The 17,898-nt window shown below is 39.3% G+C and overlaps 1 protein-coding gene across 2 annotated transcripts; it reads left to right on the forward strand.

Moving 5' to 3' along the window:
• Window positions 1-2,428: 2,428 nt before the first annotated feature.
• Window positions 2,429-16,597, forward strand: tbccd1 (TBCC domain containing 1). 2 transcript variants are annotated; one of them, XM_062976488.1, is made up of 8 exons: window positions 2,429-2,539; window positions 5,019-5,380; window positions 5,726-5,875; window positions 8,438-8,804; window positions 10,988-11,168; window positions 11,280-11,777; window positions 12,802-12,954; window positions 14,688-16,597. In XM_062976488.1, exons 2-7 carry the CDS (start codon window positions 5,045-5,047, stop codon window positions 12,929-12,931), a joined length of 1,662 nt encoding a protein of 553 aa, XP_062832558.1. In that variant the 5' UTR covers window positions 2,429-2,539; window positions 5,019-5,044; the 3' UTR covers window positions 12,932-12,954; window positions 14,688-16,597. The 2 variants fall into 2 exon arrangements, with proteins under 2 accessions (XP_062832558.1, XP_062832557.1); XM_062976487.1 differs by lacking the exon at window positions 2,429-2,539 and adding an exon at window positions 2,550-2,707.
• The last annotated feature ends 1,301 nt before the right edge of the window (window positions 16,598-17,898 follow it).

The raw sequence follows: 17,898 nt of genomic DNA on the forward strand, positions 1-17,898 counted from the left end.
AAGTAAACGTTATGATTTTACAAATTTAAGGACCAAAATGTCATGTTTTACTGAGGGGGACGTGGGTTTAGAAAGAGAATTTTCAAAGATACTTCCAATGTCTATAAGTCCCATATATTTTGATTGACCTAAGTTGCAAAAGGCCTATGTTTGAGAAAGGCTTGCGCTTGAGAGAAAATGCTGGTGTTTGGAAAAAGAGTTGTTCCAGAGAAAAAGAAGTTACAGTAGAGTCTCACTTATCCAAGCTTCTGGATTATCCAAGCCATTTTTGTAGTCAATGTTTTCAATATATCATGATATTTTGGTGCTAAATTTGTAAATACAGTAATTACCACATAACATTACTGCGTATTGAACTACCTTTTCTGTCAAATTTGTTATATAGGATGATGTTTTGGTGCTTGATTTGTAAAATCATAACCTAATTTGATGTTTAATAGGCTTTTCCTTAATCCTTCCTTATTATCCAAGATATTTGCTTATCCAAGCTTCTGCCGGCCCGTTTAGCTTGGATAAGTGACTCTACTGTACTTTCAATAATAACAATACATCAAGTCAGAACCGGTTACCCACTACTTCCTAGATTCCCATACGGTTTCGAACCTATACTTGCAACAAGAGGAAGATAAGGAGGTACTGAGATCAGGATCAATAGCATGAAAGCACCATTGTCTAAAGAGTCACATGTTGTTACAGCATAGAAAACCAATGGAATTGCACAATGGTTATATAGCCAACATTAGACGAATGGGGTAAATGATCTTTGTAAGCCAATAAGGATATGCTTACTATTTTCTGTAGAAGTGATAAAACCCTTGCAACCATTTTGAAAGTACGACAAATCCTTTTATTGATTGCATTGATGTATGCATGTTTTTGCCATTATTGCTAAGCTCGCAATAAATAGTTCTTTTGCAGTTTGAAGATCCAACTTTCGTGGTGTCCTTCCTCACCTTCTCCACAGAAAAGGGGCCTCCTGCTTTTGACTTTGGATTAAGAGGAGTATTTTTACATCTTTTACATCTTTGCCCCTTCATATCAACAAACTGACAGAAAAAGCAGGTCAATACACGGTAACGTTATGTAGTAATTGCTGTATTTACGACTTTAACACCAAAACATTGCAATCTATTGAAAACACTGACTACAAAAACATTGACTACTAAAAGGCAGACTGCGTTGGATAATACAGAACGTTGGATAAGCGAAGATTGGATAAACAAGACACTATTAGCTGTGCCCGGCCACGCGTTGCTGTGGCAAAGTATGGTGGTATGGGAAATAAAGTACAGTAGAGTTTCACTTATCCAACATAAATGGGCCGGCAGAATGTTGGATAAGTGAATATGTTGGATAATAAGGAGGCATTAAGGAAAAGCCTATTAAACATCAAATTAGGTTATGATTTTACAAATTAAACACCAAAACATCATGTTATACAACAAATTTGACAGAAAAAGTAGTTCAATGAGCACTAATGTTATGTAGTAATTAATGTATTTACGAATTTAGCACCAAAATATCATGATGTATTGAAAACATTGACTACAAAAATGCATTGGATAATCCAGAATGTTGGATAAGTGAGTGTTGGATAAGTGAGACTCTACTGTATTGAGGAATTGGTGGTAGTTAAGGTAAAGGGTAAAGGTTTTCCCCTGACATTAAGTCCTTTATAAATGGGTTATATAGCTGTGTGCAAGGGCCTTGAGTCGACACTGCCATATAATCCACTTAAAATCAGATAATCTGTATTTTATAGGCAGTGGGGAAGAGGCCTAAGTGAGCCCTAACTCGGCCTGTCCCCTGGGCTGAATGGGTTGCTAGGAGACCAAGTGGGCGGAGCTTAGCCTTCTAACTGGCAGCAATTGGATAAAAACAATTCTTCCTCTCCCTCTAATTAGGACTTTATTTTTCTTTCCTTTTTGTTGTATGAACGTAGAGGCATGGATGAGGGGTTGTGCTGGCAAGTTTAGTGTTTCTGGGATGTGTAGTTTTGTTGTTTTGTCCTAGGCTGAAATTTCATTACCCTTTTATATATATAGATATACATACATATACACATGCATGTGTGTGTGTATACATACATATACATACATACACATAAAGTCAAGAATAACATATTGCGTATTCTGGTTCTGCCTCTGAACCTATGGCTAAAGAAAAACAAGAAAAACAGACGCGATTAAATCTTGAGAATTATATTTAATCCGAAATCATTATATGCCGCATCTACACAGTGGAATTAATGCGGACTGACATCTCTTTAAACAGCCCTGGCTCAATGTATGGAATCTTGGGAGTCCCAAGTTTCCAAAGCCCTGGCAGATAAATGTGTCAAACTGCATTGGAGAAACAACGGAGGGGGTCCTCCCTTCCGCAGAGGGCGCTGTGGCATGCTCTCATCCTCCCCGCTGCCATTGCCATTGCCTCAGCCAAGGGCGGAAATGACGTGTATAGTCTCACTGGCTGGTGTGGCGGGGAAAACAAAATTCGGCCGTTCTAGCCCGAAGCATCTCTTTGGAAGGCGTCTGGGCGGGTGAGGGTGTTTGCTGTACGGCCGCGGTAGCCAGCCATCCAGCCCGCCGTTGTGCGCAGGCGCAGTGGATGAGGGAGCGGGCGGGAAGCGACTCTGGGCTGAAGGGAGACTGTTTGGCAACCTCCCATCCTCCTCCTCTTCCTTCCAGTGCGACAAACACCTCAGCAGGCTGGTGCCTTTTTTTCTGTGGCTTTCCTTTCTCTCCTTCCATCCTTAGAACTTTTTGGGGAGTGCATGGCTTCCTTGGGTGCCTCTACACTGCGGAATTAATGCAGTTTGAGACCACTTTAGCTGCCATGGCTCAATGGAATGGATTTATGGGGCTGTAGTTTCACAAGCCTTTTCTACCAGACAGAGCTGGTGCCTCATCAAACTAATACCCCCGTAGCATTGAGCCATGGCAGTTAAAGTGGTGTCAAACTGCGTTGATTCCACAGTGCAGATGCATCCTGAGATAAACCTATGTGGGTTTTCTTGGCAAGGCTTCTGCAACTCCAAAATTCGTTGTAGTAATCCTAGAAGGGTTTTTTTGATACTTGGACTAATTTTTTTCTATAATGCTTTTGCTAATCACAGAGTTCGTTAAATAAATGAACTACAGTAAAGTCTCACTTATCGAACGTTCTGTATTATCCAATGCAGTCTTCCTTTTAGTAGTCAATGTTTTTGTAGTCAGTGTTTTCAATAGATTGCAACGTTTTGGTGCTAAAGTCGTAAATACAGCAATTACTACACAACGTTACCGTGTATTGCACTGCTTTTTCTGTCAATTTGTTGTAAAACATGACATTTTGGCTCTTAATTTGTAAAATCATAATGTAATTTAATGTTTAATAGGCTTTTACTTAATCCCTCCTTATTATCCAACATTTTCACTTATCCAATGTTCTGATGTTTATGTTGGATAAGTGAGACTACTGTACTAGGCAGTCCCCAAGTTACAAACAAGATTGATTTATAAATTGAATTTGTATGCAAGTCAGAAGAGGGACTAGACACACACACACACACATATAGCTTTGGTGTTAATTTTGCTGTCTGTCCCTGTTCAGAAGATGGGAGAAAGTAGATTAATGATATGAAGTTTTCACACAAATGGATGAAAATGTTCTATGTGTTGTCGAAGGCTTTCATGGCCAGAATCACTGTGAGTTTTCCAGGCTGTATGGCCAGGTTCCAGAAGTATTCCCTCCTGACGTTTCACCCACATCTGTGGCAGGCATCCTCAAAGGTTGTGAAGTGTGTTGGAAACTAGGTAAGTGAGGTTTATATATCTGTGAAATGTTCAGGGTGGGAGAAAGAACTCTTGTCTGCTTGAGGCAGGTGTTAATCTTGCAGTTGGTCATCTTGATTAGCATGAATGTCATTGCAGCATCAAAGCCTGGCTGGCTGCTGCCTAGGGGAATCATTTGTTGGGAGGTATTGGCTGGCCCTGTCTGGTTCTTGTCTGGAATCTCCCTGCTTTTTGACTGTTGCTCTTTATTTACTGTCCTGATTTTAGAGTTTTTTTTAAAACACTGGTAGCTGAGTTTTGTTCATTTTCATGGTTTCCTCCTTTCTTTTGAAATTGTCCACATGTTTGCGAATTTCAATGGCTTCTCTGTGGTTCAGCATTTCTTTGTTCTCAAATAATATGCTGTGTCCAGGTTGGTTCATCAGGTGCTCTGCTATGGCTGACTTCTCAGGTTGAATTAGTTTTCAGTACCTTTCACGTGGAGCCCCAAGTGTAACAATAGGTTAAACCACTGAGCTGCTGAACTTGCTGATCAAAAGGTCAGTGGATCAAATCTGGGGAGCAGGGTGAGCTCCCACTGTTAGCCCCAGCTTCTGCCAACCTAGCAGTTTGAAAACATGCAAATGTGAGTAGATCCATAGGTACTGCTTCAGTGCGCTCCATGCAGTCATGCCAGCCACATGACCTTGGACATGTCTACAGACAACGCCGGCTCTTTGGCTTAGAAATGAAGATGAGCACCAGCCTCCAGAGTTGGATCCAACTAGACTTAATGTCAGGGGAAAACCTTTACTTTACCTTTCACGTTCCTTGATTTGAGTTTGGGTGCTGCGTTTGGTGGTCCCTATGTAAACTTGTCCACAGCTGCATGGTAGATGGTAGAGTCCTGCATAGATGAGAGGATCCCTTTTGGATACTCCCAGGCAGCAACCAGCCAGGCTTTGAAGCTGCAAGGCCATTAAATGGTAATCAAGGTGGCAAACTGCAACTTTCACACCTGCCTCAGGCACGCTTCTTTTTCCCAACCTGGACATTCCACGAACTTCACTAACCTAGTTTCCAACAGACCTCTCAACCTCAGAGGATGCCTGCCACAGATGTGAGCGAAATGTCAGGAGATAATGCTTCTGGTACATGGCTATACAGCCCTGAAAACTCACAGCAACCCACTGAAAATGTTTTGTTTGGGTAGTTTTTGCTTGGTGGTTTTCAACATAGTTTTCTTTTCCCCCCCTAAAAATACAGGTGTGGGGATCCTGTGGTGGACTAAAATGGAGCAACCCACAGTCAGTCTGTGGGTGAAAATGGAACCTTTCATAGTGGGAGCCTTGCAAATTCCACCTCCATCCAAGTTGAGCATGCATTTTCTCCGAAAGATGTCAACCTATGTCCGGATGCGTTCTAGTGAAGGCTATTATCCATACCTCTTCTGGCCTATGTGGAGACACATTGCTTGTGGAAAACTTCAGTTGGAGAAAGATCTGGCATGGCTGTATTTTGAATTGTTTGACAGTCTTGTAGAACGGACCTCAGAGCAACGACTGGGATGGGCAGAAGTGATATCCAACTGTGCAACTGAAGAGGAGGCAGAGAAGCAAAGGAATAAGGCATGAAGTAGTCATATTGTAACTTTTAAAACTGCAAAAACTGAGTGTGGCCTCTTTTGCAATGTTATTGGTTTGCTAACTGTCCACTGTACTGAAGTCATTGATTTCTCTCAAATGTATAGGGTTTTATCTAGATATGTGAGCCACAGTCAAAAAATACGAGGTTAGGTGCTCACTGTAACGATCTCAAGGTTTAAAAAAATTAATACAGCATAGTCTTTTATCTCCCTTACTTCACTGCATTGAATATTTGCTGAGTAGAAAATACCTACCTCAGGGAGATAATGTGGCTCTTAACTTCAACACCTTATTCCAAAATTAAATTATGATCATTTTGTCTCTTAGTTATCTGTGGATACTCTTCAATTCCTGCTGTTCCTATATATTCAGCAACTTAACAAGGTTTCCCTGAAGACATCATTACTTGGAGATGAGTGGCCAAGTCCTAGATCTCGGTCTTTCAGTCTAACTGAAGAATCCACCAATCAGATTAAGGTTTGAACTTTGTTTTATCTAAAATTGTAAGCACTATAGAAGTTGTCATCAGACATTTGTTTGAAGATGAGAGCTTGGAATAAGTAGTAATTCTTAAAATTTATTGTACTTATTTATTTATTGGAATAAGTAGAAAGTAATACATAAAAATGTATTGTACTTTTGCTTCATCCAGCATTAGTAAAATGAACAGTTCGTATTGTAAATGAGTTGCCCTGTGATACCCATTGTTGGTGTTGTCATTCAATGGAATATTTGCTATCTTCTAAAATTCCTTGTGGTAATTTTAACAGAAGTGGTATTAAGATTCTTCTAACCTTCTTTACATTCTTTTTTTAAAAGTATATGCATATTTGTCAAAATATACACATTTGAAGTATAAAGATCATCTGATTAAGGCACTGCACTGATTTGCATCTATACTGCCATTCAGCATATGCTGCTTTTTAAACCTGGTTTTAATTTTGTGTATGGGTGCACAGAAGAGCCAGCATGGTGTAGTGGTTTGGATATTGGATTAGGATTCTGGGAGACCAGAATTCAAATCCCCACTTGGCTCTGGAAACCCACTGGGTGACCTTATGCAAGTCATATGCTTTCAGCCTTAGAAAACAGTCAAAGTTGACCCCACCCCCCTGAAAAAATCTTAGCAAGAAAGCCCTGTAATAGGTTTACCTTAGAGCCACCATAAGCCGGGAATGACTTGAACAAAAACAGCAATAAGTGCACATCCAGGAGACTATCATGTGTAGGTATCTCTCTGTTGCTGATTCTGCAATCTCCACTGCCTTTTTCTGTAACTCAGCTGATTTACTGGTCTACAGGGAAGTAGAATGCTGCCAAAGAGTCCTGATTGCGGTTGCTGAGATTAAAGGAAGGGATTTTTCCAGTCAGTGACAGTGATTTGAAAAGAAGTCATCACTAAATGGGCTACATTCAATATCTTCTTTAAGGCATAGGAGGGGGCTGTGGAGTCTCCCAGATATTGGGCTGTAACCTACCAGCCCTTGCCAGTATTGTGAATGGTGAGGAGTGCTATGCAATCTAGCTGCATCTGGAGGCCCATAAAATTTCTACATTTGCTTTAGCATATTAAAACTTTGAATTAAAAGACCTGAGCCTGAAAAACATTGCACCAGACTTATTTTGAGGTAGATATGCATAAAATTCAGCTGCACTTTGTGTGCTTGATGGAAAACATAGACATTTGTAAGAATTATATTTATTTGCCCAAGCATGTTCACATGCATATACAGTCTTCCTCAATGTAAGGCAATGCCAGAAAGATCACCTCTTAGATAGGTACCGTAATTGTGGTTTTGCAGATTTGTTGGATTACATGACTCATCTACTTTACCCTGCATTGTTAATGGCAAGAAATGCTGTGGGTTGAAGTGTAACGCCGCCCTGAGTCCCTTCGGGTGAGAAGGGCGGGATATAAATGTTGGAAATAAATAAATAAATAAACATCTGAAGAGCCACCTTTGTCTTATTGTTGTTTTTGTGTGTCTTCAAATAATTTCTGACATATGATGACTGTATAAAGGGGGTTCCTTTGCAAGATTGTTTCATAGGGGGCCTTCCTTTGCCTTTCTTTGAGGTTGAGAGAGTATGACTTGCTTGAGGTTGCCCAGTGGGTTTCTGTGGATGAGTGGGGAGTCAAACTCTGGCTTCCAGAGTCATAAACCAATACTCAAATAGCTACACCACATTGACTCTGTATTTTTTGTGTGCCACAAGCGACTTGAGAAACTGAACGAGTCCAGAGTCCAGAAGCGATTCTGTACTGTAAACTGATACATAGTTAATAACACGCTATATCACATTTATTGTCATTTTATTTGTATAACATATTTATATGTACCAAGCTTAATGTGATTCAGAATTTTAAGAATGCAATTTTTCTGAAACTAGTTTTTTTGAAAGTTTGTGAGGAAACCTCTGTCTATCATTGTGATTTTGCCATAATAATGTAGGCAAGGGTTGTGCAAGCTTTTGGGAGTCTAGAGCAGGCCAGCACAACTTGTGGCTCTCTGCGTGTTTTAGACTTCAGTTCCCAAAGTTCCTGACAAGCTGACTAGGGCTTCGGGGAATTGAAGACTCAAACACGTGGAGGGGAAGCAGGTTGAAGAGGTCTGGTATAAAGGCTATTTTCAATCCAGAATGGGCTGAGGGGCACATCAGCTCTCTAGAACAAACTTGGAAGGGGTAGGAAGTTCATTTCCAGTTTTGAAAAAAAGTTTGCTTTTACTTAGAAATGAGAGTGATTTCTCCCTTTTTAGTTGATGTTCTTTTCAGAGGAGTAGGTTTAGGATCTATACAGAGGCCTTTGTGGGCTCTGTGATTCCTAACTCTTGTTGAGAAACCAATTGGCTGCTCTCTGATTTTTTTTATACGGATGCCTGTTTGTTGAGGGTCTCAAAGCAATAAAAACTGAATGAGAGGAGAATTTATTTTCACCTAAAGCTGTTGGTGGATAGGTTTAAAAGACTAGTATTTTGGTTTTGTGAAAATCCTTCCCATGTATAATGATTTTTCTACATTGTGTTCTTTTGGTGTAAGAATTGGAATGACAGCTACCATGAAGAGTTTGTTCAAAACCATCTCCAGGATCTTTTGGAATTGTTGCTGGACCCAGATCAACTCACTGCCTCCCTTCACTCTACCCATGATAGTATGGTGTCTTCTGAAGCTGTCCGAGCACTTGGCTTTCTTATTAAAGGGTGTGTGAACAAAAGCAGGACTGTTCACAGTTTGCACAAGCTTGCACTCTGGCAGCCATTACATTCCAAGACTGGCTACTCAAAGACCTCCAAAACCTTCTCTTTCCCCAAACTAGAGTCATGGTTGAGGGCTTGTCTTACCAGCAACCCATTTGGCACATCAGCCTGCCTCAAGTCTGGAAAGAAACTTTCATGGGCACAACAAGGTACAGTTATTTCTGGTCATCAAATCTTTGTCATTTAAACATTTATTTCTTTCATTTTATTTCCAAAAATCAAATTCCTGTATTGTAAAGATAAGACTCTTTTAACCATTTATGAACAAATTAAATTTAGAATTGATTGTGTTATGTTTCATTTCCTACTTGATAAGTTGCCACTTTCACAATTGGTCTAATCATTGTTATTATCACATTTATTAAGATCTCACTTTAAAAAATCTTAGAGTTTTAGATTAAATCATCAGTTGATTGTCAGTACACAAGAAAGAATATCATATTTCATCACATAATAGTTACCATCGCATAATAGTCAAACCTCCTTTTCAGGGTCCGTTTTCGGTATTTTGCGATTCCGCACATAATATTCACATCCATGATTTAGACCACCTCCCTGCTGTAAACGGCCTAGTCTTCTTTTTGAGGAACACAGTTTTAAGTGGATGAATGTATTCGACTTCCCAGCCACCTACCTACTCACACATTCATTCGCATGCCCATCTATTTACTCACCCACCCCCTTCCAGGAACACCACTTCAAGCTCTTGAAAGGGGTGGCTGAGCAGATGATGAGCATGCAAGTACATGCATGAGTGGGTGGCTGGGTGGAAGGGTGAGTGGATGAATGGGTCAGTGGGTGGGTGAATAAGTGAATGAAGTGGTGGGCAGGTGGGGCTTTGCGTGAATGATGTGCCCTTGCTAAAAGGGGCCAGAAAGCTGTCAAGCTCTTTAGGCAAGACAGCAAGACATGTGGAGGGAACACTGGACTGTTTACATTGTGGAGAATCTTGGAGTCCTTGTGGACAACAAGTTAAATATGAGCCAACAATGTGATGCGGTGGCTAAAAAAGCCAGTGGGATTTTGGCCTGCATAAATAGGAGTAGTGTCTAGATCCAGGGAAGTCATGCTACCTCTCTATTCCGCCTTGGTCAGACCACACCTGGAATACTGTGTCCAATTCTGGGCACCGCAGTTTAAGGGAGATGTTGACAAGCTGGAATGTGTCCAGAGGAGGGAGACTAAAATGATCAAGGGTTTGGAGAACAAGCCCTACGAGGAGTGGCTGAAAAAACTGGGCATGTTTAACCTGTGGAAGAAAAGGCTGAGAGGAGACATGATAGCCATGTATAAATATGTGAGGTGAAGTCATAGGGAGGTGGGAGCAAGTTTGTTTTCTGCTGCCCTGGAGACTAGGATGTGGAATAACAGCTTTAAACTACAGGGAAGGAGATTCCACCTGAACATTAGGAAGAACTTCCTCACTGTGAGAGCTGTTCAGCAGTTGAACTCTCTGCCCCAGAGTGTGGGGGAGGGTCCTTTTTTGGAGGCTTTAAAGCAGATGGCTGGATGGCCATCTGTCGAGGGTGCTTTGAATGTGATTTTCCTGTTTCCTTTTTCAAAAAAAAGGAAAAAAGTGTATTATGCAATGGAATATGGTATTTAGTATGGCAATAAAAATTAGTTGATAAAGTGTTTGAATTTGATAAGTTAGAACTGAGTACGAGTTTTCTAGGGATAAACCATCTAGTGTGATTGGAGTAAATACTCAACACACCAGATGTCATTCACTGATATCTTTCCCCTTGATTGTCAAAGCTGTTTAAAATAGTTGGTATCATCAAATGCCTTGTACTCTGATCTGCCATGATGCTATTTCTGGACTTGTTGAATGCCTGAGTGAGAAAATGATGGTGCCGGTGACCAAAGTGGCTAGCCCCTAAATCAGCATTTGTGCTTTCCACTCTGTGCAGAATGACTCTCAACCTATCCATGTGTCATATCAAAATCCATAGTTCTGGTCCCCAAACTTCCCCTTGACTTAAACATTAGCATATACAGTATATAAGCTTCAAGGAAATGTATTGTATATGCACGTAAGGCATAAGGTGTATAACTGGATAGCATGGCAACTTCTGTTTCCTTATTGTGGTAATAAATGGCCTTGTTTCAGCTCTTTTCTTATTAGAAATTGCTAAGCTTTATATCAGATATTAATGTAGACAGGCTTGAATGTGTTTCTGGATGCCTCTTAATGAAAGTCTACTTGTTGACTCTGAGTCTGTGAGTAGAATGAAAGATACATGATTATTATTGATAGTTTTGGCTTAGACTGGCTTACATTATAGTTTTTTTTAATTGTTTAACTTTTAATTTATCGTTACCCTTGAAGGAGCAACCAAACGAGCCAAGATAGCCTGTAATACTGATATGGTTCCTTCAGGACACCGCATAGTTGTGATGAGCCAAGTTTATAAGCAAACAATGGCAAAGAGCTCCAGTACCTTAGAAGATACCCATGTCAAGATTCATCGCTGCTGTGAATCCTTCATCTATTTGCTGTCCCCCTTGAGGTGAGTTAGGTTGCTTCAGGCAGCCTCAGTAATCTTATTTCAAAGATATTCAGGCTTTGTGTGATTTTCCCTTTCCCCTTTAGCATTAATAGCTTCATCTCTCTCTTTCAGATCGGTGACAATAGAGAAGTGCAGGAATAGTACCTTTGTTCTGGGTCCAGTACGAACAGTTGTTCACCTCCATAGCTGTGACAACATCAAAGTTATTGTTGTTTGTCACCGTCTTTCTCTTTCCAAAACTACCAATTGCATCTTGCATATTCTCACTCCAACTCGACCTCTCATCTTACTTGGTAACCAAGCAATAACTCTTGCTCCATTCCACACCCATTATCCAATGCTTGAAGACCACATGGGGAGGTCAGGATTGGCTACAGTTCCTAATTATTGGGATAATCCCATGTTAGTATGCAGAGAAAACTGTGATAAGGATGTGTTTAAACTCCTTCAACCTTTGGAATTTTACCCCTTTGTTGTTCCATTTGAAATGGAAGGAGACACAACAGAAATACCTGGGGGATTGCCACCTGCATACCAGAAGGCACAAAGTCAACGAGAACGGAGAATCCGGATCTGGCAGAAAACCGTAAAAAAAGCAGGCTTGACAAAGTAAGTGACAGCTTTCTTTAAAGAGGGAGAGGCCAGCTGCTATAGCAGTTTTGGAGCAAAACACTAATAAGTAATATTGTAATATTAAAAAATTACTTAAGTTTGTCTCTGGTTGGACTATCTGATAATCTGCTTCATTAAGTTACTCAACTCACAAACCTTATAAAGATTTTAGACTGGTCTATGAAATTTTGAACTAACAGTCAAATCTGTCAAACGGCACACTTTATGAAAGTGTCATACCAAAGTTCAAGTGAGTCTATTGCTTTAACAAGCTACTCTTGGGGGTGATACTCCTCTATATGTTTTCGGTAGGCTGCAGTCTAGTGAACAGTTGCCTGAAATTAAAACCCAGGGACTTAATTCTAAGTATGCATCCATAGAATCAGTCAGTGTGCCTGTAACCTTTTTGCCTGTTCTACCCAAAGAAACCAGATATAGACTTGATTGGTTTGGCATGGTCACTTCCTGCCTTAAGAGCTCTGTGACAAGTCATGACAAGATGACTCTTGGTTGTACTTCAAATAGTTTTTGGCTTCCATAATTCCACAGGTAGTATAAGGATGGTCTGAATTTATATGAGTAAAGCTAAAGAATGTTTGTGCAACTCTGCACAATACACTGCATTATTTACTATAATATTATTAATATTGCTGCTACAACCAATAAAAACAATAAAATTTGGATGTATTTCTGTAATTCATATGTTTTATTGATTTTGTGTTTTTTAAATTATTTTATGGGTTTTAAAATTTTTGTTTGCTAAACTTTTTATTATTGTTACATGTTTAAATATTTAGCCTAGAGTCAAGCTAACATGATATAAACCACGTAACAGGATAAAAATCTTAAAATAGTATATAAATAAGGAAAAATGATAATTGCTGATGTTAACCTAGACTTTTGGCCAGTATGTATGAGTAAACATTTTCAGTGAGGATTATTGGATTTGCTGGATAAAGCAGTTGGCCTTTTAAGCACAAAATGGCACATACCAACATGCTAATATTTTAATGTGTTTCAGAGACCAGAGGAAGGCATTCCAGGTGTTGGTGGAGAAAAAGTTCTCTGAATGGCTTGTTCAAACTGGCAATCTTCAACAACTTGACAGCCTGGAACTTCCTGCTGCTGGTTCTAAACAGGCAGCAGGTTAGAAGAGCATTTGAACTTGACACAAGTGAGTTTAGATGGGTTTAGCTATTATGTTACTTATTGTAATTGCGTATGTAAAAGAAACAAGCCCCAGACCACTGCATATGTGCCTGCACACTAAGATCCATATCTTAACAGAATTTCATTTTTTTCTCATTTTTGATTGAGTGTCAGAGGTTTAGGAAAATATCCTTGGAATGCTTACTGGTATTATTTTTGCCCAGATCTTTTTCTAAAGGCTACAACTATGGAGCAATGGGGTCAAGCATGCTGTTTCTACCTGCTACATCTAACCCAGTGTCCAGCCTGCATGTTGAACAGCTAAATCTGAAAAGATGCAATATTCCTGTTTGCTTGAGCCCAAGCAGAATGCTCTGCATTTTTCAGGGAGTTGGAATAGGGATAAGTGTCTCCTGTATTTGGTAATCAGCAAAACTAAAAGCTCCAGCTGATATGAATCTCCTAAATTTTTGTCTGCCAGGAATATTTTCCAATAAAAAACACCCACATCTCAATTTTCAAGTTGCTTTGATTTAGAAACATGGTATATTAGATGAGGTGGGAACTAACTGTAGTTTGCATTTGATAGAGGAAGCACAAAGACAGAATCCATGCAGACTCCAAATATTGAATTGCAACTTCCTTGTTCAGAAGACTTGCAAGGAAGTTCTTTTGCTTTTTTCCATCTGGAAGAAAGGCAGAAACAGTATTGCCGAGTGTTAGAGAAGTTGGGAATGTCTAAGACAAATCATTGCAACCTCTCATTGTGAGCTGTCCCAAATCTGTTTGGCAGATGTCTTTGCCACTAGTAGTGTGTGCGTTCCAGAGATGTTATCTCCCTCTTACTTCTCAACCCACTCTCTGTTCCTTGTCTTTTCAAGCAAAGCATTGTGGTCTCATTGTACTGATATTTCCCCTGCTCCTTACTTCCCATCTTCTCCATGGGCTCACCAGTTGAATTAAATTAAATTATTGTCCTAAAATGAAGGTAAAAAAATCATTAAATAGCAAAACAAAACAAAACAAAACAGTTTTGATATTATGAAAAAAGGAAGCGGTTATTTCTTTTCTTTTCTTTGGCATATTAATTCCTATATGGATCCCAGAAGACCAGTATTAAGAGCTTCAAAATTCCATTTCCTGGGGTAGATGAGGATTCTTTATTTGATATCAGAGTAGGACTATCAGAATGCAAAGAATGTTGCCCTTCCAACTTGCCTTTGAAAATAATTTGTTTCAAATGTTTTAATTCTGGGATTAACTATTGTATGATGAACACAAATAAATAAAAATTCTTTCATCTATTTGCATTTAATAGGACGGAGTTCCATGGTTTTATTAAGTACATGATCAACCAAGTCCTGGTCCCTAATTCTAAGTTCACTTGTTTTGCATTGATAACTGCAGTTCAAAAGTCATACTTTTGATAATGTAAAATTTGTTGGCTCTTGGCATTGTGGGTCAGTACATCAATAATTGATACCTTAATTTTGAAGAAGGGGCTTAATCTAACCTTAGGTTTTCTCTTGACCAGTAATATATAGCTGATGCTTAATACATATAACCTTTCAAGCAGATTCTTGATGCTTCACTTCATTCTTCACTGAACATTTTGTCTGCTTGACATGGTTGCTTACATGTTTCTTCTGTAATGAAATGTTTGTGAAATTATTGTGGTACATTGTGTGTTTAGAATGTGATAGATTTGTTAATTATGGTATTCAGTAAATAAAAGCACATTTTTCTTCTTTGTTACAGTTCTGTCAATGCACTGGAAGTATTTCTTCTTCAAATTTGAGGCTACATCCATTTTGAAGGTTTTTGTGGCATTGCTGATGAATTTGAAATTGTGAACTTGCTTAGTAGCATTCTGAAGGAACAGATGGACTTTCTGTTCCTTTCTGTTTGTTTTGGTATCTTTCATTGCCATGCAGTCTTCATAGGAAATTGGGAAACCCTGCTGTTAACATGCGAAATTGAGCTTTCTAGCATGTGAAATAAATTACATTTTTGCTGCTGTTAACTGAAAACGGATTGATTTGTATGTAATGTATTTTTATATCATTGTTTAGCACTTGAACTATGATATTTAGTTAAACAGGATTTTGTTTGTGTTCCATTTCCTTTTTTCTAGATGTTTCTGTGTGTTGAAAAAATTCAGTATTATCTTTGTACATCTGGATAATGATTTTGGAGTTGGGCTGGATATGTATAAGACCCATTGCAATATGTGGGGCATAAGTCTTAAATGTGACTATCGGCACACCTAAGCTGTTGAATTAATGCATTTTGAGCCACTTTAACTGCTGTCTCTCAATGCTATCAGATCATGGGAACTATAGTTTGATGAAGTACCAGCAGTATTTAGCAGAGGAGTCTAAAGACCTTATCAAACTTCAACTCCCAGGATTTCAAAGCCTTGAGCCACAGTAATTAATGCAGTGTTAAACTGCATTAATTTTACAGTATATATGTGTGGATCCCTCTCTTTGCTCCCCCTTCAAAGAAATAGCTGTTATGCTGAGTTGTGCACTCCTTTAATATGCTTTGCAGACATAAAAGAATAGTAAAATGTTTCTTACTGAAACACATTTAGCTTGACAGGTGGGTATAAACAGACCCTGTCATTGCTGGGTTCCTGTTAGATCTTGTTTCCCAGCAAGGGACCCAGTGTCAGCTGCTACAGTGCCTTGACTTGATCCTGTATGTTCGCCCCTATCCCTTTTAATTAAGAACTCAGTAGCAGAAATAAGGTAAAGATTTTTCAGTCTCTTTCTCCTTCACTGTTTAAAATGCAGATAACTTTTTCGTGAAGAGAAGGGCAGATCTTGGCAGGGCGATGCCAACTCAGTGGGCTGCATTTTGCCAATTCCTGCACTAGGTGGCTTTGTGGTTTGCAAACAGAGAGTTAGAGCAAGCGAGCTGGGAGATGGAACCTAAACGCTCTTCACCTCCCCAAATAATTAAAGTTGGATATCCATTGGTACATTCGTAACTAACCCTGTTTGCCTTGTGTTTTTTTTTCTGAAGATGCAAAAGAGTAAAGTGATTCAAGCAAGTTTCTCTTGAAAATAAGATGATGAAAAAAAGAAAATGAAAATTTTTAAGTTACTCCTGAAAACTATGTAAGCATCATGGATGCTGTAATGGAAAGTTAATTAAGTCTTCAGGTATTTCCCAATGCCCATTGCAAAAGCAGTGGGGAGTCACTTTGATCTAAATTCAGTTACTAGTTCCTTTGAATCTCTTGCTGAGGGTGCGTCTGCTTTGTACAATTAATGCAGTTTGACACCACTTTAACTGCCATGGCTAAATGCTATGGAAACCTGGGATTTATAGTTTGCTGAGGCACCAGCACTTGCAAAACTATAACTGCCATGATTTCATAGCATTCAGCCATGGCAACTAAAATGGTATCAAACTGCATCAATTGTACAATGCAGATGCACCCTCAGCAACAGATTGGCATTAATTCTACAGTGTAGATGCACCATAACTATTGAACAATTATTATACCCCTCTGATTCAGTGGGTCTACTTTAGTTGAAACAAACAGTTTGATTTAGGCCTTTTAGTGCTATGCAGACTTTCTTTAGGTAAGTATTGTTATATTCACTGAGACCTACCTTGTGGGTTTTGTCACTTTGTGAATAAAATTTGAAAAATGACTTTTGTACTTTGTTTGTGGTCGCAAACGTAAATGATATGATTTAAACAAAAGTTAATAATTCTCTTCTGAAAGTGTGGTGGCTTTTGTAATGAAAGTAAACAATACAATTTCATTTCAGAGGGGAAGAATTATCCATGAGAGGTGGGGATTTATTATGGTCCTTTTCAAAACACCCAACCCCAGAAGTGCTTTGTTATGCTTCTCATTTGTAATGGCTTTAAAGCATGAATGCCTAATTAGTCTAATGCTACAAATGTCGACTCTCATTTATACTTGGGATTCACAGCATTGCAAGAAGTCCTTTAAAACTTTCCACTTGGACTCAAATGTATTTAAAGTGGCAGTGACTTCTTTAATCGAGTACTATTCAAAAAGTGTTTACTGGTACAAGGTTTAGTTGTTGCAAAGTTTTGTAGTAAAGCAAGTGCAGGTCACAAACAAATTTCACCTTTGCATTCAAGGTGAAATTAAGTAACCACACATTTCATGATGTTTTGAGGGACTGTTTCTAATTGTACCAATGCCATCATCCCCAGATTGAAATTAACTTTCTTCACAGAAGGTTTACTTATCTCTTGAGTGAACAAAACGTCTGGTTCCGGCCCAGTCTACCTGTCCGAACATATCCCTCTGAACCACGTCGGAGGCTCTGCTCTCGATCTCACCCTCTTCACAAGCAGAACTGGCGGGGATGAAAGACGGGGGTGACTAAAGACAAAGCCTTCTCAGTGGTGGCCCCTTGGCTGTGGAACTCTCTCCCAAGCGATATCAGATCACCCCCTCCCTCCCAGCCTTTAGAAGAAGAGTGAAGACTTGGCTTTGGAAGCAGGCCTTTGAAAAATAGCGCAGTGCAATAATTTTTAACCAGAAATTGTGCAGTTGATATGGAATGGCTTAGACCTTGTTTTTGGATGACATGTCTTATCATTGGAATGTATTTTAACTATGCTTTTATGTTTGTATTAATTTTAACTTAATTTTATCTCAAGTTTTGTTTTTATGTTCGAGACACAGTATAAGTGCCATTTGTAAGCCTTTTTGAGTTCCTCGAGGTAGAGAAAGGCGGGATATAAATAAAGTAAATAAATAAATAAATTTCTGTTGTGCCTTAGAATAGAATCATAAGTTGGAAGAGACCCCAAGGGCCATCCAGTCCAACCCACTTCTACCATGCTGGAACACACAAAGCGCATCCGACAGATGGCCATCTGGCCTCGGCTTAAAAACCTCCAAGGAAGAAGACTCCACCATGTTTTGAGGCAGCATACTCCACTTCCAAACAGTTCTTACTGTTAGGAA

Source organism: Anolis carolinensis, chromosome 3 (genome assembly GCF_035594765.1).
Source record: "Anolis carolinensis isolate JA03-04 chromosome 3, rAnoCar3.1.pri, whole genome shotgun sequence".
Lineage (NCBI taxonomy): Eukaryota > Metazoa > Chordata > Lepidosauria > Squamata > Dactyloidae > Anolis > Anolis carolinensis.

Coding starts and splice junctions, on each gene's coding strand:
- tbccd1 (XM_062976487.1), top strand. CDS start 2,608: ATGAGGGAGCGGGCGGGAAGCGACTCTGGGCTGAAGGGAGACTGTTTG. Junction 2,708..5,018: donor TGCGACAAACACCTCAGCAG/GCTGGTGCCTTT, acceptor CTAAAAATACAG/GTGTGGGGATCCTGTGGTGG. Junction 5,876..8,437: donor AATCCACCAATCAGATTAAG/GTTTGAACTTTG, acceptor TTTTGGTGTAAG/AATTGGAATGACAGCTACCA.